Source organism: Bombina bombina, chromosome 9 (assembly GCF_027579735.1).
Source record: "Bombina bombina isolate aBomBom1 chromosome 9, aBomBom1.pri, whole genome shotgun sequence".
Taxonomy (NCBI): Eukaryota; Metazoa; Chordata; class Amphibia; order Anura; family Bombinatoridae; genus Bombina; species Bombina bombina.
This window is the reverse complement of record NC_069507.1, coordinates 258208623-258235487: the sequence shown is the minus strand read 5'-3', so window position 1 is coordinate 258235487 and position 26865 is coordinate 258208623. Positions and strand designations below refer to the sequence as shown.

General features: G+C 38.8%; 1 protein-coding gene across 1 annotated transcript; it reads right to left on the bottom strand.

Annotated features, from left to right (window-relative positions):
• Window positions 1-5932: 5932 nt before the first annotated feature.
• LOC128639647 (trypsin-like) lies at window positions 5933-24592 on the bottom strand. Its single transcript, XM_053691774.1, has 5 exons — window positions 24535-24592; window positions 16085-16241; window positions 15193-15446; window positions 14876-15012; window positions 5933-6082 (listed from the first exon to the last, which is right to left on the bottom strand). Exons 1-5 carry the CDS (start codon window positions 24572-24574, stop codon window positions 5933-5935), a joined length of 738 nt encoding a protein of 245 aa, XP_053547749.1. The 5' UTR covers window positions 24575-24592.
• Between the last annotated feature and the right edge of the window lie 2273 nt (window positions 24593-26865).

The following is a 26865-nucleotide window of genomic DNA, read 5'->3' as shown; positions in this document are numbered from 1 at the left end:
AATGTAACTATTAGTTATATTGTATTTAGCTTAGGGTTTATTTTATAGGTAAGTATTTAGTTTTAAATAGGAATAATGTAGTTAATGATAGGAATATTTATTTATATTTTTTTAAATTATATTTAAGTTAGGGGGTGTTAGGGTTAGACTTAGGTTTAGGGGTTAATAAATTTAATATAGTGGCCTCGACGTTGGGGATGGCAGATTAGGGGTTAATAAGTATAATTTAGGTGGGGGTGGTGTAGGGGGGCAGATTAGGGGTTAATAAGTGTTATGTAGGTGGCAGCGGTGTAGGGGGGGCAGATTAGGGGTTAATAAGTATAATGTAGGTGGCGGTGGCCTCCGGGAGCGGCAGGATAGGGGTTAATATGTTTATTAGAGTGGCGGTGGGCTCCGGGAGCAGTGGTTTAGGGGTTAATAACTTTATTTTAGTTGCGGCGGGGTCCGGGAGCAGCGGTATAGGGGTTAATTAGTTTAATATATTGTGGGTGCTTAGTGACAGTATACCAATAAAGCTGGGAAAAAGCCGAAGAGCAGCGAGATCGATGACTGTTAGTTAACAGTCCGCTGCTCATCGCCCCGTACTTGGTGCGCGGCTTTTTGACAACTTTTTTGGTAACTTTGGAGAGCGTATTCAGGTCCGAGGCAACAATGTTAGGCGATTTTAGGCGAGCGTATTGGTGCCGTCGAAAGCAAGTAAGTTCATGGCTTGATAACGATAAGTTGATGTCTAAATCTTTATAACTGCAAATAATAAGAATAGTTTTGGGCATATTAATTTCTGGTGTAAAACTCAAAGATTTCACTATGTATGGTCTAAGTGTACTTAGAAGTTTTGTTGTACATATGTGTATCAACCTTTTCTTTATTATTTTGGGTCAATATATACCATATCATTCAATAATAACATCCATTCCCTTATATCAATGATGAACAAATGTTAAAACAAAAACATTTTGTTAACATATTTCCTGGTTTAAAAGTATAATTTGTTACTTTAGCTTGTTTCCTATACTTATGTACGACCGCAGCTTCTTAACTTTCGTTTCAGGTGAGCCTGAAACATTTGGGGGCATATGTATCAAGCTCCGTATGGAGCTTGATGGCCCCTGTTTCTGGCGAGTCATCACACTCGCCAGAAACAGCAGTTATGAAGCAGCGGTCACAAAGACCGCTGCTCAATAACCTGTCCGCCTGCTCTGAGCAGGCGTACACACATCGCCGGAAATCAACCCGATCGAGTACGATCGGGTTGATTGACACCCCCCTGCTGGCGGCCGATTGGCCGCGAGTCTGCAGGGGGCGGCATTGCACCAGCAGCTCTTGTGAGCTGCTGGTGCAATGCTGAATACGGCGAGCGTATTGCTCGCCGTATTCAGCGAGGTCTGGCGGACCTGATCCGCAGTGTTGGATCAGGTCCACCAGCCCTTGATAACTAGAGGCCTTGGCCTCTAAAGCAGCATCTGCTGCTTGATAAATGGAGCCCTATAGCTCATAGACAAGGCTCAGGTGCTAGAACAGGTAGTCAGCCTCTCTGCTTCCAAGAAACAAATAAAATAGTGATTTTTAAAAGGCGAGAAAATAAATAAAAACTACCTTAACTATCTTCTACATCTCTTACATGCACATGACTACTTCTCCTCCATAGTTTATTGTCACACAATCACTTTTAGGCTCCAAGTTGACTAAACACAGGATATGGCTCGGAGTATAAACCGCAAAGTAGTTTAATAAATAATACTGTAATCTGTTTTACTGTAAGAGAAAATATCTATCATTCACCTAGATTACAAGTTTTGCACTATAGAGGGTGCAAAAGAATGCAACAAAAGTTGCGTTATTTCACTCTCCATAGCGCTGCCATTACGAGTTTCTGAAAAGCCTCCCTGTGCGTGCGATATGGTTGCAATGAGCTCCATATCGCACAAAAGCCAAGGGCTGCTTTGACGTGCTTGTGCATGCTTTCCCCCATAGACATCAATGGGGTGTGAGTGTTAAAAAAATCCAACACCTGAAGTGCGGAATGGCGATCTCCGTAACGCAACCCCATTGATATCTATGGGAAAAAAAGTTACGTTTAAACCTAACATCCTAACATAAACCCCAAGTCTAAACACCCCTAATCCACCATCCCTGACATCGCCGCCACTATAATAAAGTTATTAACTCCTAATCTGCCACTCCCAAAATCGTCTCCACTAATAAAAGCTATTGACCCCTATTCCACCGCCCTCCGACATCGCTGCCACAAAATAAAGATATTAACCCCTAAATCTCCTGCCTCCCACATCTTCGCCACTAAATAAACCTATTACCCTTAAACCGCCAGCCCCCCACATCGCAAAACATTAAATTAAACTATTAACCCCTAAACCTAACACCCCCCTAACTTTAATTTAAAATTACAATTTAACTCTATTTAAATAAATAAAAACTTACCTGTGAATTAAAAATAAACCTAACATTAAACTATAAATTAAACTAACATAACTATTCTAATAAAATAAAAAACTGCCAATTAAAATATCTAAATTACAAATTTAAGAAAACCAAATCCTACAAAAAATGTAAAAAATCGAAGTTTACAAAAAATAATAAACACTAAATGCACGAAAAATAAAAACCACTAAGATTACAAAAAATAAACAAAATTATCAAAAATAAAAACAATTACACCTTATCTAATAGCCCTATAAAACTAAAAAGGCCCCCCAAAATTAAAACACCCCCTAGCCTACAATAAACTACCAATAGCCCTTAAAAGGGCCTTTTGTAGGGCATTGCCCTAAAGAAATCAGCTCTTTTACCTGTAAAAAAATATGAAGTCCCCCTAACAGTAAAACCCACCACCCAATCAATCCCCTAAAATAAAAAACCTAAATCTAAAAAAACCTAAGCTACCCATTGCCCCTAAAGGGGTATTTGTATTGGCATTGCCCTTAAAAGGGCTTTTATCTCTTTTGCATTGCCCTTAAAAGGACATTTAGCTCTTTTTCAAAAGCCCAAACCCTAATCTAACAAAAAAAATAACTAACACTAACCCCAGAAGATCTACTCACGGTAAAAATAAAAATAAATAAAATAACTTGAATATTTTTAGAGAGAAGAGGACCCTCTCAGTCTCTGTAGTGAGTGACAGTTCTTATGGCCACAATTGCTTTTTAGTTTGCAAATTACCGGTCATTGCTATAACATAGACGGTACCCTCCTGTTTGCTTCCTTACTCCTTGTGCTCAGACCCTCTTATACTTTACCTCTCCGTCTTCCAAATGTGAGCAGTGGGAAAGCGTCCAGCACCCACAACGCACGCTTAGATCTCTGGACTTCCTGGGGGTGTGTACTGGCCTCTAGAGCTTCCTGATGCAGGTGATGGGTAATCCGTCTTGATTGACTCACTTCAGTGTTACTTTGCTACGCGTTTCAGCTGTTGTACACAGCCTTTCTCAAGCAATGCTCACATTTGGCAGACGGAGAGGTAAAGTACAAGAGGGTCTGAGCACAAGGAGTGTGAGAGAAGAAGCATTACCTGGCACACTTGAAGGTATGGTTATGCGCAATATATATGTGGTGGAGTGTAGGTGATACTAAAACTTAACGTTTAATAACTATATGTACAAAAATGTAGACCATGCCACACCATATTAAAAAGATAATTAAAAATAAAATTGAAAGATCACAAGTGAACCTTCAATTATTTATTTTTTTCTATTTTTTTTTTCTATTTTTTTTTTAATTATCTTTTTAATATGGTGTGGCATGGTCTACATTTTTGTACATATAGTTATTAAACGTTAAGTTTTAGTATCACCTACACTCCACCACATATATATTGCGCATAACCATACCTTCAAGTGTGCCAGGTAATGCTTCTTATCTCTCACTATCCCATTTTTTTCAAATGATATCATATGGCATTAGGCACTACCCTCTTTTGTACATAGGCTTATATAAGTGGGTCCAAGGTTGGTTATTAGTACCTCACCCACCCTAGAGGTTTCAAGGGGTTTTTTTTTCTTTAAAAGGGTGGGATTGGAACTTGAAAGAAATAGCTGCGGGAATTAACATATACAAAACAGGGGTGCATTTGATTGCATATTGGTATAAAATATTACTGAATAAATGTGGCCAAGAATACATTAAAAAACAGAGGTTGGGATTTATAAAATATTTTCCAGATAAAAAGAGCCAAGAATTAATGAAAAGTATATCCTTAGTTGAAAAAGTCACTGTAATTATTAGTTGGAGAAAATCACAACTGAAAGTTGTAAATAATTATCACCTCACCCCTGATAGAGTAAATGGCCCATATTTATCAAGCTCCGTATGGAGCTTGAAGGGCCGTGTTTCTGAAGACTCGCCAGAAACACAATTTATGAAGCAGTGGTCTAAAGACCGCTGCTCCATATCCCTGTCCGCCTGCTCTGAGCAGGCGGACAGGAATCGCCGGAAATCAACCCGATCGAGTACGATCGGGTTGACTGACACCTCCCTGCTGGCGGCCGATTGGCCGCGAGTCAGCAGGGGGAGGCGTTGCACCAGCAGCTCTTGTGAGCTGCTGGTGCAATGTTAAATGCGGAGAGCGGATTGCTCTCCGCATTTAGCGAGGTCTTGCGGACCTGATCCGCACTGTCAGATCAGGTCCGCAAGACCTTTGATAAATAGGGGCCAATAAATGGACAGGTAACAATCCAAAAAGTAAATGTAATAAGTGCAAAGCAGAGAAAGTAGATATTAAGCATTGTTTATGGGCTTGTCTGAAAATTAGACAGTACTGATGTAAGATCAACTTCTGGCTAAACAATATTATTCAAAATAACTTTAAACCCAATCCCTATTATATATTTTTCTTGTACCTTGACTCTACATCCAGGGGAGAGCAGCAGATGATAAATATGGCCATTTTGGTGGCACAAAACCTAATTTTCAAAGAATGGAGATCATTGGGTGCCCCTAGTACTGCAGAATTTGTAAACGTTATGAAACTACAAATGACAGCAGAATTACAAGGCAATAAATTACTTCAGGAAAGACATTTTAGAGCATGCTTTGATAAATGGCTAAAAGTTATTTTAACTTGGCCAATTACAACTCAAATCTAATGTATATCCCTGCTACAGAAAATAGCAGAATTTTTATCTTTGATTATAGAGGAGGTGCTTCCAAAACGATAGTTGGATCTGCCTGAGAGAGATAGTGAAGGTTAGAATCTGACAACGTGGAGGAGCCCCAGCGGTGAGGTTTGGGGCATGGGGATGTTCATTTCCTATGAACCTATCCCTTTTTTTTGTTTGTTTTGCTTTATTTTATTTTTTTAGATATATCAATGAAAACCCCAGCACTTGGGAAACGCATTTTTTCTTTTATTCATATATATGCAGAAAAGATGTTGTCAACAAGGTCGAAAGCAATATAAAATACTGATATGATTTGTTTATATATTTTAATACTGTAGTGATATGTGCTTAAAATCTGATGAATAATTCTATATGTCTATCTCTGTAAACTTTGTTAACATCTTAAGTGTTGATAAAAAAAAAAAATGAAATAAGAAACATGCACCTAAGTTATTTAACAACTATCTTATTGTTTTCCTGTGCTAAAAGTGTTTGCATACGTATGTAAACAAAGGGATCCACACAAGCACAACCAAGTGACTCACAAAAGTCAATCATAAATGTCCGGTGCAACACCTAAGAGACCACCCTCACTAGGCCTCAATGTGCAATGAAGGAAGAAAAAAGGTGGCACACGGTATGAAGGCAAAGGTGTTTGCATGATAACTGACGGACATTTTCATTAAATAAATAATATGACAAATGCTAGGAAACAGAAAAGGTCACACTCTGTGTGAAATGTTTATTAATATTATATGCAATATTAAATTGTATAAAGAAGTCATTAGGGACTGGGCAAAAAGAGTTAAAAACAAGTTTTAGTTGGCAGCGATGGTGTTCTGGATCCAGGAGACGTAGTTGCAGACCTTGGTGTAGACACCAGGATAGTTCTTGAGAGCGCAGCCATAGCCCCATGAGACAATACCCTGCAGCTGTCCGTTACACACCACAGGTCCACCAGAGTCACCCTGCAGGAACAGGAAAGCAATGTTTACAATGTGTGCACTAGCATATTTCAGGGTGAATCTTAAACATAATGAGAATATGAATTAATTAATATATAATCAAAATTATTCTACTCAAACTCTACAAGTGATCTCTTAAAACTATGAAGTATAGGAGGAGGCGGGGCTAGCCACTGCACAGCTCGGACGTGTGTGAGCTTAGCTCCTGAGAAGCAAAAGATTTAATACCTAATTAATCGCTTAATTAACGATAAAAGAGAGTCAAAGTGTTTGGATTTACCCTACTCGACAGTCTGGCTCACTTTCTCAGAACTCTGAGAGCCAGAATTGCAACTTTTGGCTCGACATTTGAGCCCAACGGGAGCAGCGCGATCGAATCTAGGCCGATTGCAATCTACGCTGCTCTGAAGAAATCTTGGTTTCTGGTGGCCACTAAGAACATTCACCAGGACGTGCAGCGGAGGATTGCTATCTCCGGGAGGTTTGAACTCCGCTCCGGAGAATAAGTCACTATTACCATCAGCCGCCAGCTTCATACCACACTGCTCCGGAGGGACGGGGACCCGCTCCGGAGCACTTACCCAAAGGACCGGCTTCCATCTCAACGGTGATCGTGGGACCGAGTGTTCCGCCTAGGAGAGCCAGTGGGACCTTGCTTCTTTTTGGCTGGGATCAGCCGCCAGCCTTCCTCCACTTGATTTGCTCCGGAGGGCCGGGGACCCGCTCCGGAGCCACAGACCGAAGAGAGGAAGGAGGGGGTTAGTGCGGCTGGAAGCCTTGCCTGCATACGCCACCGATCCTCTAAGGTTAGTGCTGCCTGTGTTGTGGGCATTAGGGGGTGAGAGCCTGCACCGCTGAAAAGGAGATAGGATAAACGGAGTACACGCGGGCTATGGTGGGGCCTACTTGCTGCGCTACTAGGTAGAGAAAAGGCGCGAATACCCGCCATTTTGGGACAAGACTTTTGATTTGTGCAGCTACGCTAGTATATTTAAGAGATCTCCTTAGGTCCTATTGGGACTAGTGACTACCTAGGGCTTACCCCCACCAGTTGCCCACTAGATAGGGCTAGGGAACTTTTGCATATATTTAAAAAGGCCCTTTGCAGGACAGCAACTACACTGATTATCTGTAAAAAGAGCCCAGATATCCAGGAGTCCACTGTGGACCTGCATTGCCCCTGACAGGATATTTAAACACTTATCTGGGGACTTTTTCTGAATTTGACTAGGGACGCAGTATTCCCTAAAAGGGGCAGCGTCACCATACCCTGAACTGACATATACATCAACCACAGCGGAGATTACCTCTACTTCTAAGGGAACCCGGATTTGGGACATAAACTTCATCAAATATACCTAACTAGCTTGAATAGCAGAGATTGGAACTATATTACTACACAGTATAGCAAAGGATAAGGCTGCTGCGCCAGCTTAGGTTGTCCCTGACTCTGTGTCTAGGGTGTAGTGTCCTTTTTTCTTTAGCTATATATATATTGTTTAACCTGCACTTTTCTTTTCTAGGTTCTCTACCCCCACTATCATATTTGTGTTGCAACCACAAAATAAGTACATGAGAGGGTATGACTACAGGTGAAGTACTGACCTGCTTCATTGCTTTAATTGTTCTCCTAACCATTTACTTTCCACAGGTTATTACCATAAATATCAGTCTAAAGCTGTAACCTGAATGTTTACCTATTAAAGCAACAACACCTCAAGGCTCTCCCTTTCCGGCCCAGCCAGTCTGGGCTGGTCACTTCCACTGCCCCTTTTCCCTTCCCTGGTGTCGTATCCCTGTTCCCCGAGTCAAGAGGCAGATTGCTAAGTGTAAAGGTGATGATGCAAACATTTCTCTCCTTTTTGGGGTATTCATTAGATGAATCACAGGTGTGTAATGTTGTGATGTGATTGATTTATTTCCCTTTTGCAACTATACTCTCATATAACTATTTGCTTAGAGCATGAGCCCTTTCTTGATCTCCCATAGCAACAGTAGCTTAGAGATTAAGGTACAAAAGAGGAAAAGTGTTCTGGAAAGAGAGTACCCTGTTGCTTCTCCTGACCAATAGTTTAGAAAAAATGATTGTTGAATAAGCTGCTCCTGTCAGGGGGGGTGCACAATGTGAGCTTACAAGTAAATACCACAAGCAAAAAAAATAGAGAGCATCTACAATAGAGCTAAACTACTAACACATGCTCGTTTGACAGTGGTGATATCAATAAAACACTACCTAAATTAAGCATACTATATAGATTGTGGAGAATTGTCCCGGAGCCAGAATTAGTAATATTATGGAAGGAAAACACCAAACAGTCAAAGACTGCTTATCAAGGGCCCAAGCTAAAAAGAATCGAAAAGCCTTAAATCAGGCGGCCTTGTCCTCAGCTGTGGATCAGGATAGTATGTCTGACGACACTTCAACAGATCAGATAGGTATCCCCTCTACTACCCTGGTAGGGCAAATAAGAGAGATATTTCAGAAGGAGTTGAGATCAGCAATAGCAGAATTGAAGTCAGACATACTGAGCATTGGCAATAGGACCTCAGTAATAGAGGATAAAGTAGATGAAGTGATAGATGATTTGACGGAAGTTCACTCTATTATGACAGAACAAGAAAAACAGATTTCAACGTTGGAATCCCAAATTGAAGACTTAGAGAATAGGTCTCGGAGATCTAATATTAGGGTTCGTAATCTCCCAGAAACTTTTGATAACCTTCAAGAAGTGCTACCTACTATCTTCAGAAAACTGTTACCTGACATAGAGGAAGATTTTTTGCTGATGGACAGAGCTCATAGAGCCTTAAATAGGCCTCAAAATCCTAACGCATCAAGAGATGTCATAATCAAATTTCACTACTTCCTGACTAAAGAAAAAGTAGTACAGGCCGCAAGGAAGAGTCCACAGTTCGAATTTGAAGGACATAAGCTACAGTTCTATTCGGATCTGTCTCCAACCACCTTAAAGAAACGTAGAGATCTTAAGCCAGTTGTCGAAGCCTTGCAGAAAGCTAAATTGAAGTATAGGTGGTCATTCCCCTTTCGACTTATCTGTACATATCATAACACTTCATACTCCTGCACTAACTTAGAGGAAGGTATCAAAATGATGAAGCAAATGAAAATACCAATGGAAGAGACGGCCTTACCGTTACCTCAAAGAGCCCCCAAGAAAAGAACACAGCCAATCTGGGATAAAGAAACAAGACCACAAACTCCAAGGAAACGATCTCAGCTAACCGAAGATGTAGATCCAGGTTAAATAAGATTAGAGAACTCGGCTGATCATTGCTTGTAGAACTCCCCCCTGATAGGATACATCAGATTGAGGGAAGATTTATGCTGTTGTATCTAAGCTATGCCTTTTTAGGATATTAGCAACTCGAAGAAATATTGAAATGTAATTCAAAATTAAGGTTGTGTTTAAAATTGTTAAGAAAAAAAGTGAGAATCCACTAACCCGTTGGTTAGTTACAGCTACATAGAGGTATTTAGTACAGCTATGAATATAATAGCGGCTAAATTAGCAACGACTTCTATTACAATAATGAGGCTCCATATCTATTAGGGAGGGGAGCTCAATCACTTTACCACTGTTATTTGAATACAAGGTCATTAAAATGTTTTGATTCAGGTTATATCTACCGAATTGCTCAGATTAAGATTTGCTTGTTTAGTTAATTACATTAATGCATTATATAAGGTTGTGCACCCCCGGTGCGAGAGTACGACATTAGATTAATGTTGGTTATGTATCACTTACAGATACGATTTATTGTCTTTTTTCCTATCTTCACTTTTAATTCTTTTCTTTTCTCTTTCCGTTTCTCCTCTCCCATGGTCACTGGTGGGTTATCTCGGCCTGAGACCCCTGACAGACTCACAAAGGTTGGGATCCATTCTAATATGGGTAAGAACAAAATCGGCACTAGCAGAGGAATACAGTTAAGTACACTATATCTCATAAATCCACACATACATCAAACATGTCTTTTAAAATAATATCACACAATGTGAGGGGTCTTCACTCACATATAAAGAGGAAAAAAGCTATAGCAGAGTACAAGTCATTAAACGCGCAGGTGATTATGCTTCAAGAAACACACTTTACTAGGGTAACCACCCCAAAATATTGGGATGCAGCTTTCCCAACTCAATACCATGCAGTTGGAGCTAAAAAGAAAGGAGGGGTTTCTATCTTAATAAGAGACAATCTAAGCTTTCAAGAGGAAGAAGTTATCAGAGACCCGGGAGGGAGATTTCTCATCTTAAAGGGTAAAATTCAGGGTAGCCCAATAATATTAGGTAACATTTATGCTCCAAACGAAGAACAGGGAAGGTTTATAGCAAAGATCAGTAAAATACTAACCACTTGGAAGAAATACAAGATTGTTCTTGGGGGGGATTTTAACCTCACAATCAATGACCAACTGGATAGGTCCCCTGCGCCACATAAATCCTCCTCCAAAATTTTAAGCGACTTAATTTTAGACCATAACTTGATAGATGTGTTGTGGCGTATCTGCAATCGTTCAATGAAAGGTTTTACCTATTACTCAGCCGCACATCAATCATACTCTAGGATTGATTATATCTTTATTAGCCAGATTCTATGCCCTTTACTAGTAAATACAAACATATCCCAAACATCATGGTCAGATCACTCCATTGTTGAGATTTCCCTAGGGGGGTTCTTTGACCCCTCAAGACAGATAAATTGGACACTAGATATGCACTTATTAAAAGATGAAGTTATCTCCCAAAAATTGATTAGATCTATCAAGGAATATTGGCAAATAAATAAAAATTCAACAGAAAATCCGCTATATGCATGGGGGGCTTTTAAATCATACCTTAGGGGTGTACTTATTAGGGAGAAGGCCCTTATGATCAATAAGAGAAAAGAGGCCCTTCGGCAAAAAAAATTAGAATTAGATAAACTTCAGAAAACTCACATACATAACAGAACAGAAGCCGGTGCTAGAGCAATCATAGCTAAAAAAGCTGAAATAGACACTATATTGAATGAGGAGGCCTTATCATCCCTGAGAATAATTGAAGCGCAATATTTCATATACGCTAATAAGCCTGATCGAATGTTAGCTAGGAAAATTAGGAATATAACGCGTATTTCCTCTGTTCCCCAACTGCAAACTCCAGAGGGTCATCTCCTTAACGATCCCCCACAAATAGCTAATGCCTTTGCTGATTTTTACCAATCCTTATATAATCTGCCGATCGATAAGTCTAAAAACAGGGTCACACAAATTCAGACTTTTCTAACGGAAAGTAATATTCCCCAGCTAGACGAAGAACGCGCAGGTCAATTAGACGCCCCAATTTCTCCTAGGGAAGTTATAATTGCAATAAAACAAATTAAAAGTAATAAAGCCCCAGGCCCAGATGGGTATTCGGGGGGGTTCTATAAGAAGTTTTCGGTAGATTTAGTTCCACATTTAGTTGAATCCTTTAATCACATACTCCAAGGAGGTTTTGTTCCACCAGAGCTTCTATCAGCAAGAATCTGTGTGGTGCCTAAACCAGGTAGGGACAAATTTCATTGTAAAAATTATAGGCCTATATCATTAATAAACTTAGATCTCAAGCTTTTTACTAAAATACTAGCCAATAGGTTAAACCCAGTGCTGACCAGCCTAGTCAACCCTGATCAGGTAGGATTTATAAGAGGGAGGGAGGCGCCCGATAATGTTAGAAAGATAATCGACTTAATTGATTATGCAAATAAAGAAAGAACGCCTTCTCTGTTCCTATCGTTGGACGCAGAGAAGGCGTTCGATAGGATCTTTTGGGACTATATGTTCCTGACATTGCAGCAGTTTGGGATAAAGGGAAAATTCTTGAAGGCAATTCAGGCATTGTATACGACCCCGTCAGCTTTTATCAGACTCTCAGGTTACCAATCCAAATCAATCAGGATCCGAAATGGAACGAGACAGGGGTGCCCCCTTTCCCCGTTACTTTTTGCCCTCTGTATAGAGCCGTTAGCAGCGACTATTAGAAATCAGAATGACATCACAGGAATTCAATTAGGCGACACGGTACACAAACTCGCATTATTCGCTGATGATGTGATATTAACTATCACTAAACCTATGTTATCCCTGCCCCCGCTTTACAAAATATTATCAGATTTTGGGAGACTATCCGGATATAAAATAAACAATGATAAATGCGAGGCACTAGAAACCCACCTCCCAGAAGCAACAAAAAAACTTCTTGAGATCAATTTTGACTTTAAATGGGCCTCCTCTAACATTACATACCTAGGCATTGCCATATCAAATAACCTAGATAACATATATAAACTAAACTATAAAAAAATGTTTATACATCTTAAAAGGGAAATGAAAACTTGGTCAACTTATAAAGTATCTTTTTATGGTAAAATAGTAATTACAAAAATGATAATATTACCAAAGCTGCTCTATCTCTTCAGAGCATTACCTATTACCGTTCCCCAAGAGGACATACTTGATATGCAGAGAAATATGTTAAAGTTTGTTTGGGTTAATAAAAAGGCTAGAATTAATAGGAAAACATTGCTTCAAGGTAAAGACCGAGGAGGATTAGGAGTGCCAGACCTACAAAAGTACTTTTGGGCTGCCAGATTAGCACAAACTTCGCTCTGGAATACTGGAGGGAACGATATAAAGTGGGTAAAATTAGAAAGTGACATGTTACGACTATACCCAATCTATCAGATTCTGTGGACACCTAAGCGAGACAGACCATTGAATTGGTCCAACTACCTCTCCATAGCACATTCTATTAGATTATGGGATACTCTACAGGGAAAATACAAATTACATACAGCTAGCTCTTTGGCAACACCGTTAAATTTGCCATCTGTTCAGGTTCCAAAAGCAATAAGCAACATATGGGCTAACAAAGGACTATACCGGATAGCTGATACTATGACGAACTCCACTTTCATATCTTATGAGGAATATAATTCTATCCAACCGATATTGCCAGGCTCTTGGCTCCACTATATGCAGCTGAAATCTAGAATTAAGGAAATAGGTAGGCCACCTTTACACACAGTACACACCCCCTTTGAAAAGATATGCACATCTGCAACTAGAACTAAGGGAGCTATATCGATTTTATATAACCTATTAAATAACAATAGCACAGAAGACAAACTAAATTTTATGGTAAAATGGGAAGAGGAAGGACAGTTTGTAAAAGAGCCTCTAGAATGGTCTGAAATCCTAAAAAAGGGTCAGGCGTGTTCTATCAGTGCCAATCTGAAAGAAAATTACATTAAAGTAGCGTATAGGTGGTACCTACATCCCAGCAGAATACAGTGGACAGACAAAACCCCTAAGACTTGCTACAGAGGCTGCGGAGACGTTGGTTCTTACACACATATGTGGTGGTCCTGCGTGGAGGTGCAGAAGATTTGGTCACAAACCAATAATCTTCTAACTGAAATACTAAATAGACAAATCACACTAAGTAGGGAACAGGCTTTGCTGCACTTTCCGATTGAGGGCCTTACCAAAGCTAAATCAAAGTTAGTAGGAATGGTCTGCACAGCTGTCAAGACCTCAATAGCAAGGTTCTGGAAGTCTTCAGTGCCTAGCTTCAATATCATAATAAATAAACTTAAATATTATTATCAAATGGCAGACATTTCCTCTACCCTACTTAATACCAGAACAGAGTTCCTCCAGATATGGGAGGACTGGATAGTTTGGACAGATACTCAACGAATGAGGAACAGACGTAGCATACAGGTAATGGAGGGAACAACAGGAAGAATAGATACCCACTAGTGACACTGGCTCTCAACCTTTTACTTCCCCCTTCTTTAATTGGGAGATTCTCTTCTATTCTTCTCTCTACTTTTTCTTATTCCTTTCTACTTTCTTTCTAAATATCTAATTATGAAAGTTTGCAAACAAGAGGAAAAGTATTGCATCTTTTACTTTTTATTTCCTTAAATGGCTTTATTTGAGGTGATTTTTTTGTCCATGATGAACAATACTATGACAATAACATGAAGCACTAGGCACGAAATGGTGGACCTATATGAGGGAAATGGTCCACCATGACATTACTGCATTCTCTGTATAATAAGAATTGTCATGTCACATTTATATATATGCTATATTTGTCATGGAACTTGTTATCTTTTTCTCAATAAAAATTATTTCGTAAAAAAAAAAAAACTATGAAGTATAAATTACTTTGTTATACAAGGGATAAAAGTCAGGTAGTTTTGTGCAAAGATAAATTCCATGTGCCTAGTAACATCTTCCTTTAATACATCATAGTTAAAGTGAATATAAGTGAAACAGGGGCACTTTCATTCATTAAACTTTGCAAAGATGATTATTTTTTTAAAATACTTAACTTTGCATTACGGTACACATAATGACGGTTACGGTTTCTTTAGCAGATCAATGACAAATCCAGCTTCCTCCAATTATTGTGTGCCCCTTTTGGCGCGAGGCACACAATGATTGGAGGAAGTCGGATTGTCATCGATATGCTAATGAAAGCAGGAGCTGCGGACGGAGAATTGGTGTTATGTTTACCATAATGCAAAGGTAAGTATTTAAAAAAATAAGCATCTTTATAAAGTTTAATGAATGCAAGTGCCCCTGTTTTTAAGAGTATATTTAGATACCGGGCATTCATTCATTAAACTTTACATTCACTTTAATATACCAGCAGCACATTAGAGTGTGATACAAGAAGTAACCCACATAGCAGTTTATGTGTTGATTACAGTAAAAAAAAAAAAAAGTTTAGGCCATTACCTGGCAGGAATCCTTGCCACCTTCCAGATATCCAACACAGATCATGTTGTTGGTGATCTCTCCTGGGTAGGCACCGGTACACTGAGCAGTAGTCAGGATAGGGGCGCTCACGCACTGCAGGAGATCTGGGTAGTTTGCTGCAAGCAAAAAAAAATAATATACGGTATATCATCCTTTTATTTACCACCCTTTAATATGATTAGGTAATTATTCCGTATAAAAAATAAACATTTTAGAGCATTTTTAAAGTATACTTTGCTCCAGCATTTAGCCTTTAGGAATTATGATTTATAGTTGTGGTTACTGGGTTTACTCACTGCCACTGCTGAGTGTGTTTCCCCAGCCAGAGATCAGACAGCTGGTGCCAGCGGCGGCACATCCAGAGGGCAGAGCTACAGCCTTCACATAGGAGTTCAGGGTGGCGGCAGAGGCGAGCTTGATGAGCATGATGTCATTGTCCAGGGTCCTGGAGTTGTAGCTGGCATGTCTGATGACCTTGGCAGAGTTGATGAACTGCTCTGTGCCCTCACTGGTAACAATGTTGTGCTCTCCCAGTCTGACCTGGATGCTCCTGCAAGTGTGATGGTCAATATGACAAGAAATGTATGCATACTTATGCGTAGATATACTTCTATGTATATCTGTATATACCTATATCTATAGATATAAAGGTATAGATATTTTTTTGCATGAACATTATCACAAATACATATATATATATATATATATATTAATAAGAAATTCTATGTGAAGGACATAGGAAAGTATAATATGCGTAACATGCATCAGGGTTCGTAATTTAGGCCTAATGTGGTGTTGGATTAATACACATGAAGAATTACTAATCTTACTAATTTATACGTATATACATACATAAATACAAAGGTACATATAAATACATATGCTTTGAAGTTGCGGCAACCATTCTAGTGTAAGTCGTGATTGCCCCCAGGTGTTTGCATTTACTTTCAACTTGTAATATGGACGGAATGTAACTTATGCAAACAGCCTTGAAAAAACACAAATGATAGCACTCCACTTGTAATCTAGCCCATAATGTAGTGAGCTAATACAATGTCTTCTATAAAAATATTTTTAGTTGTGTTGTTCTCATGAGACTAATCCTACAAGGCTATTTTGCTTTATTATAGGATATTTCTATGTATCTCTATATCTGTTAATTAAAGGAAATACATCAATAAAATTTACGTTTTGTAGCAGTGAGCAGCAGACACAACCCACAGGCTGTTAATCAGGGAACCACCACAGAAATGGTAACCGGAGTTCAGAGACACCTGATATGGGAGAGCGTTCTTGCCGCAGGTGTAACCTCCTACAATCTTATCATCATCATCATCAAATGCAGCTGATTGAAATAAGATACAGAAATTATTGATGCTCGACAATGATGCACATTTTCTGCAAATTAATCATTGTTAACAACATTCATTTAGAGATGCTTTTACCATAAATTATAATTTGATTACTTAGGGGCCTATTTAAGACGGTGCTAGCGATAATGCGTATCATGTCCGCTGCACATCGATAAATGCTGACAGCATACGCTCTCTGCATTTATCATTGCGCCAGCAGTTGGCCGCTAGCAGGGGGTGTCAATCAACCCGATCTTATTCGATCGGGTTAATTTCTGGCGATGTCTGTCCGCCTCCTCAGAGCAGGTGGACAGGTTATGGAGACCGCTGCTTCATAACTTGTGTTTCCGGCGAGCCTGAAGACTTGACAGAAACACGGGGCATCAAGCTCCGTTTCGGAGCTTGATAATTCAGCCCCATAGGGGGGTAGTTATCAACGCGTCTAATTTACCTGCCTTCGCCGGTCCAATATGCCCGCCTAAGCTCGCCTCACATCGCCGCCGCGGACCTGAATATGTTCGCCTAAGTTATCAAAAAAGCTGTCAAAAAGCCGCGCACCAAGTACGGGGCGATGAGCAGCGGACTGTGAGAGTTATCACTGATCCGATCTCGCTGCTCTTCGGCTTTTTCACAGCTTTATTGATACCCCTGTCACTAAGCACTCACACTAACTACACTGTTCTACCCCCTATACCGGCGCCCCCGGAGCCCCCCGCAACTAAATAAAGTTACTAACCCCTAAACCGCCGCTCCTGGTCCCCGCCGCAACTCTTATAAATGTATTAACCCCTAAACCGCCGCTCCCGGACACTGCCGCCACCTACATTATACCTAGTAACCCCTATCCTGCCCCCCCTATACCGCCGCCCTCTATAATAAAGTTATTACCCCTATCCTGCTGATCCCGGACCCCACCGCAACTAAATAAATAGTTTAACCCCTAAACCGCCGCTCCCGGACCCCGCCGCAACCTATCTTAAACTTATTAACCCCTAATCTGCCCCCCCTACACCGTCACCACCTATAATAAAATGATTAACCCCTATCCTGCCCCCCCTACACCGCCGCAACTCTAATAAAATTATTAACCCCTAAACCTAAGTCTAACCCTAACCTTAACACCCCCCTAACTTAAATATTAATTAAATACATCTAAATAAATTTAACTCTTATTAACTAAATGAATCCTATTTAAAACTAAATACTTACCTTTAAAATAAACCCTAATATAGCTACAATATAAATAATAATTATATTGTAGCTATCTTAGGATTTATTTTTATTTTACAGGCAACTTTCAATTTATTTTAACTAGGTACAATAGCTATTAAATAGTTATTAACTATTTAATAGCTACCTAGTTAAAATAAAGAGAAATTTACCTGTAAAATAAAAACTAACCTAAGTAACAATTACACCTAACACTACACTATAAATGAATCCTATTTAAAACTAAATACTTACCTGTAAAATAAACCCTAAGGGCTAGATTTAGAGTTGGGCGGTAGCCGTGAAAACCAGCGTTAGAGGCTCCTAACGCTGGTTTTAGGCTACCGCCGGTATTTGGAGTCAGTCAGGAAAGGGTCTAACGCTCACTTTTCAGCCGCAACTTTTCCATACCGCAGATCCCCTTACGTCAATTGCGTATCCTATCTTTTCAATGGGATCTTTCTAACTCCGGTATTTAGAGTCGTGGCTGAAGTGAGCGTTAGAAATCTAACGACAAAACTCCAGCCGCAGAAAAAAGTCAGTAGTTAAGAGCTTTCTGGGCTAACGCCGGTTTATAAAGCTCTTAACTACTGTGCTCTAAAGTACACTAACACCCATAAACTACCTATGTACCCCTAAACTGAGGTCCCCCCACATCGCCGCCACTCGATTACATTTTTTTAACCCCTAATCTGCCGACCGCCACCTACGTTATACTTATGTACCCCTAATCTGCTGCCCCTAACACCGCCGACCCCTATATTATATTTATTAACCCCTAATCTGCCCCCCACAACGCCGCCGCCAGCTACCTACAATAATTAACCCCTAATCTGCTGACCGCAAAGCGCCGCCACCTACATTATAGCTATGTACCCCTAATCTGCTGCCCCTAACACCGCCGACCCCTATATTATATTTATTAACCCCTAATCTGCCCCCCTCAACGTCGCCTCCACCTGCCTACACTTATTAACCCCTAATCTGCCGAGCGGATCTCACCGCTACTATAATAAAGTTATTAACCCCTAATCCGCCTCACTAACCCTATAATACATAGTATTAACCCCTAATCTGCCCTCCCTAACATCGCCGACACCTAACTTCAATTATTAACCCCTAATCTGCCGACCGGACCTCACTGCTACTCTATTAAATTTATTAACCCCTAAAGCTAATTCTAACCCTAACCCTAACACCCCCCTAAATTAAATATAATTTTATTCTAACAAAATAAATTAACTCTTATTAAATAACTTATTCCTATTTAAAGCTAAATACTTACCTGTAAAATAAACCCTAATATAGCTACAATATAACTAATAATTACATTGTAGCTATTTTAGGATTAATATTTATTTTACAGGCAACTTTGTAATTATTTTAACCAGGTACAATAGCTATTAAATAGTTAAGAACTATTTAATAGTTACCTAGTTAAAATAATAACAAAATTACCTGTAAAATAAATCCTAACCTAAGTTACAATTAAACCTAACACTACACTATCATTAAATTAATTAAATAAAATACCTACAATTATCTACAATTAAACCTAACACTACACTATCAATAAATAAATTAAATACAATTCCTACAAATAAATACAATTAAATAAACTAACTAAAGTACAAAAAATAAAAAAGAACTAAGTTACAAAAAATAAAAAAATATTTACAAACATTAGAAAAAATTACAACAATTTTAAACTAATTACACCTACTCTAAGCCCCCTAATAAAATAACAAAGACCCCCAAAATAAAAAAATGCCCTACCCTATTCTAAATTACAAAAGTTCAAAGCTCTTTTACCTTACCAGCCCTGAACAGGGCCCTTTGCGGGGCATGCCCCAAGAAATTCAGCTCTTTTGCCTGTAAAAAAACACATACAATACCCCCCCCCCAACATTACAACCCACCACCCACATACCCCTAATCTAACCCAAACCCCCCTTAAATAAACCTAACACTAAGCCCCTGAAGATCTTCCTACCTTATCTTCACCTCACCGGGTATCACCAATCGGTCCTGGCTCCAAAATCTTCATCCAACCCAAGTGGGGGCTGGCGATCCATCATCCGGCGGCTGAAGAGGTCCAGAAGAGGCTCCAAAGTCTTCATCCTATCCGGGAAGAAGAGGCGATCCGGACCGGCAACCATCTTGATCCAAGCGGCATCTTCTATCTTCATCCGATGACGACCGGCTCCATCTTGAAGACCTCCAGCGCGGATCCGTCCTCTTCTTCCGACGACTTCCCGACGAATGACGGTTCCTTTAAGGGACGTCATCCAAGATGGCGTCCCTCGAATTCCGATTGGCTGATAGGATTCTATCAGCCAATCGAAATTAAGGTAGGAAAATTCTGATTGGCTGATGGAATCAGCCAATCAGAATCAAGTTCAATCCGATTGGCTGATCCAATCAGCCAATCAGATTGAGCTCGCATTCTATTGGCTGTTCCGATCAGCCAATAGAATGCGAGCTCAATCTGATTGGCTGATCGGATCAGCCAATCGGATTGAACTTGATTCTGATTGGCTGATTCCATCAGCCAATCAGAATATTCCTACCTTAATTCCGATTGGCTGATAGAATCCTATCAGCCAATCGGAATTCGAGGGACGCCATCTTGGATGACGTCATTTAAAGGAACCGTCATTCGTCGTCTAGTCGTCGGTTGAAGAGGATGTTCCGCGTCGGCTTGGAAGAAGATGGCTCCGCTCCGCTCCAGAAGAAAGAAGATTGAAGATGCGGCTTGATAGAAGACTTCATCCCGATAATGGACTTCCGACTTCAGCCCGATGATGGATTTCTTCAGCCGCCGCTTGGATCCAGACTTCAGCCCGAGGATGGACGTCACTCTTCAGCCCCCCGCTTGGGCTTGGATCAACACTTCCGAGGACCGATCGGTGAACCTGGTATGGTGAAGATAAGGTAGGAAGATCTTCAGGGGCTTAGTGTTAGGTTTATTTAAGGGGGGTTTGGGTTAGATTAGGGGTATGTGGGTGGTGGGTTGTAATGTGGGGGGGGGGTATTGTATGTGTTTTTTTTACAGGCAAAAGAGCTGAATTCTTTGGGGCATGCCCCGCAAAGGGCCCTGTTCAGGGCTGGTAAGGTAAAAGAGCTTTGAACTTTTTTAATTTAGAATAGGGTAGGGCATTTTTTTATTTTGGGGGGCTTTGTTATTTTATTAGGGGGCTTAGAGTAGGTGTAATTAGTTTAAAATTGTTGTAATATTTTTCTAATGTTTGAAAATATTTTTTTATTTTTTGTAACTTAGTTCTTTTTTATTTTTTGTACTTTAGTTAGTTTATTTCATTGTATTTATTTGTAGATATTGTATTTAATTAATGTATTGATAGTGTAGTGTTAGGTTTAATTGTAGGTAATTGTAGGTATTTTATTTAATTAATTTATTGATAGTGTAGTGTTAGGTTTAATTGTAACTTAGGTTAGGATTTATTTTACAGGTAATTTTGTAATTATTTTAACTATTTTAGCTATTAAATAGTTCTTAACTATTTAATAGCTATTGTACCTGGTTAAAATAAATACAAAGTTGCCTGTAAAATAAATATTAATCCTAAAATAGCTACAATATAATTATTCGTTATATTGTAGCTATATTAGGGTTTATTTTACAGGTAAGTATTTAGCTTTAAATAGGAATAATTTATTTAATAAGAGTTAATTAATTTCGTTAGATTTAAATTATATTTAATTTAGGGGGGTGTTAGTGTTAGGGTTAGACTTAGCTTTAGGGGTTAATACATTTATTAGAATAGCGGTCAGCTCCAGTCGGCAGATTAGGGGTTAATGTTTGAAGTTAGGTGTCGGCGATGTTAGGGAGGGCAGATTAGGGGTTAATACTATTTATTATAGGGTTAGTGAGGCGGATTAGGGGTTAATAACTTTATTTTAATAGCGGTGCGGTCCGCTCGGCAGATTAGGGGTTAATAAGTGTAGTTAGGTGGAGGCGACGTTATGGGGGGCAGATTAGGGGTTAATAAATATAATATAGGGGTCGGCGGTGTTAGGGACAGCAGATTAGGGGTACATAGGGATAATGTAAGTAGCGGCGGTTTACGGAGCGGCAGATTAGGGGTTAATAATAATATGCAGGGGTCAGCGATAGCGGGGGCGGCAGAATAGGGGTTAATAAGTTTAAGGTTAGGGGTGTTTAGACTCGGGGTTCATGTTAGGGTGTTAGGTGCAGACGTAGGAAGTGTTTCCCCATAGCAAACAATGGGGCTGCGTTAGGAGCTGAACGCGGCTTTTTTGCAGGTGTTAGGTTTTTTTTCAGCTCAAACAGCCCCATTGTTTTCTATGGGGGAATCGTGCACGAGCACGTTTTTGAAGCTGGCTGCGTCCGTAAGCAACTCTGGTATCGAGAGTTGCAGTGGCGGTAAATATGCCTGTACGCTCCCTTTTTGGAGCCTAACGCAGCCATTCTGTGAACTCTCAATACCAGAGTTATTTAAAAGGTGCGGCCAGAAAAAAGCCAGCGTTAGCTACGTGGGTCGTTACCGACAAAACTCTAAATCTAGGCGTTTGATAGCTACAATGTAATTAATAATTACATTGTAGCTATTTTAGGATTTATATTTATTTTACACGTAACTTTGTATTTATTTTAGCTAGTTAGAATAGTTATTAAATAGTTATTTACTATTTAATAACTACCTAGCTAAAAGAAATACAAAATTACCTGTAAAATAAATCCTAACCTAAGTTACAATTAAACCTAACACTACACTATCATTAAATAAATTAAATAAATTACCTACAAATAACTACAATTAAATACAATTCAATAAACTAACTAAAGTACAAAAAATAAAAAAAGCTAAGTTACAAAAAATAAAAAAAATAAGTTACAAACATTTAAAAAATATTACAACAATTTTAAGCTACTTACACCTAATCTAAGCCCCCTAATAAAATAACAAAGCCCCCCAAAATAAAAAAATTCCCTACCCTATTCTACATTAAAAAGTAAACAGCTCTTTTGCCTTACCAGCCCTTAAAAGGGCCTTTTGCGGGGCATGCCCCAAATAAAACAGCTCTTTTGCCTGTAAAAGAAAAATACAACCCCCCCCAACATTAAAACCCACCACCCACATACCCCTAATCTAACCCAAACCCCCCTTAAATAAACCTAACACTACCCCCCTGAAGATCATCCTACCTTGAGTCGTCTTCACTCAGCCGAGCACCGATGGAACTGAAGAGGAGATCCGGAGCGGCAGAAGTCATCATCCAAGGGGCGCAGAAGAAATCTTCTATCCGATGAAGTCATCATCCAGGTGGCGCTGAAGAGGTCTTCGATCCGCTAGAAGTCATCATCCAGGCGGCGTCTTCAATCTTCATCCATCCGGAGCGGAGCGGAGCCATCTTCAGAAGAGCCTACGCGGATCCATCCTCTTCTTCCCGACGACTAACGACGAATGACGGTACCTTTAAGTGACGTCATCCAAGATGGCGTCCCTCGAATTCCGATTGGCTGATAGGATTCTATCAGCCAATCGGAATTAAGGTAGAAAAATCTGATTGGCTGATTCAATCAGCCAATCAGATTCAAGTTCAATCCGATTGGCTGATTGGTTGTGTGCGGAACATCTGGAGTGACGTAAGAATCGATCTGTGTCGGACTGAGTCCGGCGGATCGAAGCTTACGTCACAAAATTATACTTTTGCCGGTCTCTAGCCTTTGATAACTAAGGCGAATCAGCCTCGCCACAAATACGCTGCGGAATTCCAGCGTATTTGAGGTTGACGGCTTGATAACTACCCCCCATTGTCTCAGTTTCATTACTTGGAGTTTTAATCTAAAGTCAAATCTAAAACATTTCAGGTACAGTAAAAGGGCAATAAAGTCAAAAGCAAATGTCTGTTGTCTAATTTATTTTGTTCACTTTGTAACCTTTGTTGAAAAGCATACTCAAATGGACATAAAACCCAAAGGTTTTTCTTTTATGATTCAGATAGAGCATGAGATTTTAAACAACTTTCCAATTTACTTATTTTCTTCATTCTCTTGATATAGTTTGTTAAAAAAAAAGTAGCTGCTGATTGGTGGCTGCACATAGATGCCTTGTGTGATTGGCTTACCTGGGTGCATTGCTATTTCTTCAACAAAGGATATCTAAAGAATGAAGCAAATTAGATAATAGAAGTAATTTGGAATGTTGTTTAAAATATAATTTTGGGTTTCATGTCCCTTTAAGTAGGCTCTGGAGAAGATTTGCACTACTGGGATTTAACTGAGGATTGGAGGCTGCATATATATGCCTCTTGTCATTGGCTCACCCGATGAGTTCAGCTAGCTCCCAGTAGGGCATTGTGGCTCCTTCAACAAATGATTCCAAGAGAATGAAGAAAATTGGATAATAGAACTAAATTGCATTATCTAGCTAAAAAAATGAAAGAAAATGTTGTGTTTCATATTCCTTTAAAACCATATATAACTCAACTATAGTGAAGCATATGTAGAATTAGGTTTGTTGGAAGAATTCTGAGATTTTATGGGAATAGTTAGACTAGTAATATAACCCATTTATGTAGTGTTGTAAAGAGTTCTTGCATACAAGAATGTATTTTACAAACAGTTATGTCTAGCAGACTGGCGTTTACAAGCTTGATGATTTGCTTACATTTACTTAATGTTTCTGAATGTTTATCGCATATCAGCAGGTAACCAATATTTAAACATAAGACCAAAACAATGAAATTAGGAATTATTCATAACTATAAGTACAGCAGGACAAAGTGTGTGATCAGAGGCAAGTGTATGGGTGGGAATTATGATTAAATGCTCCATTTGGCCATACTTGGCTCTTTGCAAACTATTCTAGCTTCATGACTAGAATAGACTGTGGTCTGCATGGCTTGGATTTATAAGATGATAGTGTTGTGCCCTATTTTTTTCTTGGAAGATGGAAAGTATTTTAGTACCAGAGTCCATAAATTGATCAACCTGACTCGGCAGAGGTAAAGTAAGAAAATGAAATATAAGAGACCTTTGGCTTTATATATAAACTACAGCAGATGACATTCTCTTTCTCTAGTTGGACCTACCTGCTGCTCCGAGCAGCACACAAATCAGAAGTAACTTCATGATGGAGATATCTTCAGAAGAGGACTTCACTAAAGAAACAGTGGGTATTTATATTCCAAAAGTCACAAAAATCTGCATATTTATCCCACCACTTCATCATATTACGTTGTGGAAGCCCAGATAACATCATATACAGAGGTCGTATCAGTGACCTTGTTGTAAGACCTATTTCTGTAATGTAAATATAGTGAGAAGTTTTCAGTTGAAATCAGCCCTATTGGTTAAAGGTAATGAGGATAGGCTAATTTAATGTATTTAATTTAATATAATTGAATGTAGAACACCATCTTATTAAACTATGTTAGTAAAAAAAAAGATTTAAAACAATTACATACATTACATACATCAATAAATTAAAATGTGTCCTATGTCAGTGCAGTTATGTGTTTTGTTTCTTCCTTTAATACAAAGTAAAGGGTTCACCAGACATAGAACAACATTAAACAAGCAATAAAAGCTAAAGAGTCACCATTCAAAGTATTTTTATTTTAAAGCCATTCCAATGTATTAACAAATCACTGAACTGCATAAAGAATGTATTATTTTGGGCACATTTAGAAAAGTCAGAAGTACTGAAAAATAGGGGAGGGGGTAGCCATTTCAATTGTATTCCAATCAATAAGAGAACTCTATGGATACATTAGAAAAACACATCTCCCAGATTATGTGCACATATATCTTAAATTGGTCAAGAAGATTTGGATGTAAGTTTTTACAGTTAACCAGTAATATTATTTCATGTCACATGCAATTAATAATTTTGTGTAATTTTAAAGGGACATAAAACTCAATTTTTTTCTTTCATGATTTAGATAGAACATAAAATGTTAAACAACTTTCTTAATTACTTCTATTATCAAATTGCCTTCATTTTCTTGTTATCCTTTGTTGAAAAGCAGGAAGGGAATCTCAGGAATGTGTCTGCTGCACTTTATGGCAGCAGTTTATACTTTAGCAAGAGCAGTAGATGACAGCACTATTTCCTGTCATGTAGGGCTTCAGGCATGTGCACGCTACCTACCTAGGTATCTCTTCAACAAAGAATAACATGAGAATGAAATAAATTTGACAATAGAAGTAAATTGGAAACTTTTTCAAAATTGTATTCTCTATCTGAATCATTAAAGCCATTTTTGGGGTTTAATGTCCCTTTAAGTAAATGTATAGCTAATTTTAAACCTTGAAACACTTAATAACAATAATAAATAAAGATTTAGCTATTTAAATGTTATTTGTGTGGAAATTTCGCGGAAACAAAGTGTGATTTGAGTGAGCATTTTAAACGTTTTGCATTACACCCAAAAATGATCTGTTTTATTAAACACATGGGGTGTCAACTTTGCGTGATTTAAGTGCATCCGCTGTTACGTTATCCACAACTAGATATTTAATGGTCGGCATCCAAAGTTATTAAAAATTGCCCTATTTTCATTTGCCCAAATCCGACGTGAGTATACCAGACAGTTGATAACTTTTGGTACATCAGTGGCGCGATTAAGCTAAGTTATTAAGCTTACATTCTAAATTAAGCACATTTAAACCACTTGGTCCATGTTTCTAAGCAATAGCAGCCATGTTTTCACTGTGGCAGATGCGTGGAACTTCTCTCACCATTTAATAAAGATTTCTAATGGTAATTATAGTTTTTTTTAATATTTTTGTATGGTATGTAAAATGCATTTGTTTTCAATTTTAAAATATTAAACAGCACCAAAAAAAAGTAATATACAATGGATTCTGCACTCTTTTTATAAAACGTAGCATTCTTAAATGGTCATAGTAATGAATGAAAAAACAAGGCTGATCATTGCCTTTTTTTAGCTGACACTCCCATGGCTTACTTTAAGAAAGCTTTGTATTCCCCATTGCTTTCTATGGCATTATCAAGCTCTAAGGTCGAGGATTTAAAGAATGATCAAGTTGACTGCTTGATAGCTTAGAAACCTGGCTGACGATCCCTACACGTGGAGATGAATTCAATTGAACCTTGGTGATTAAGATTTGATCATGACGAGATGAGCAGAATTTTGAGACAACTGACAGATTAATAACTTTGGAAAGTGAAAAAAGTGTCTAAAATAATGCAGAGATTAGACAAATTGATCATTGAAGCTTGGATAAATGGAGCGCATGAACTGAGCCAGAAATTTAACACTGAAAAAAGCACAAACAGCAAACAAATGGCACTCAGGCAAAATTTGTTTTCAGCAGATCCAATGTGTAGAATTTGAAAGGTAAAAAATAAATAAATCATAAAACTTTGAAAAACAACATAAAGCATGTTTTCTGAC

Excerpts from the sequence above, each read along its gene's own strand:
- LOC128639647 (XM_053691774.1), bottom strand. The coding sequence starts at position 24,574 with ATGAAGTTACTTCTGATTTGTGTGCTGCTCGGAGCAGCAG. Across the intron at positions 16,242-24,534 it reads TGTGCTGCTCGGAGCAGCAG|CTGCATTTGATGATGATGAT; the intron begins GTAGGTCCAACT and ends TATTTCAATCAG. Across the intron at positions 15,447-16,084 it reads GCTGCTCACTGCTACAAAAC|GAGCATCCAGGTCAGACTGG; the intron begins GTAAATTTTATT and ends TCACACTTGCAG.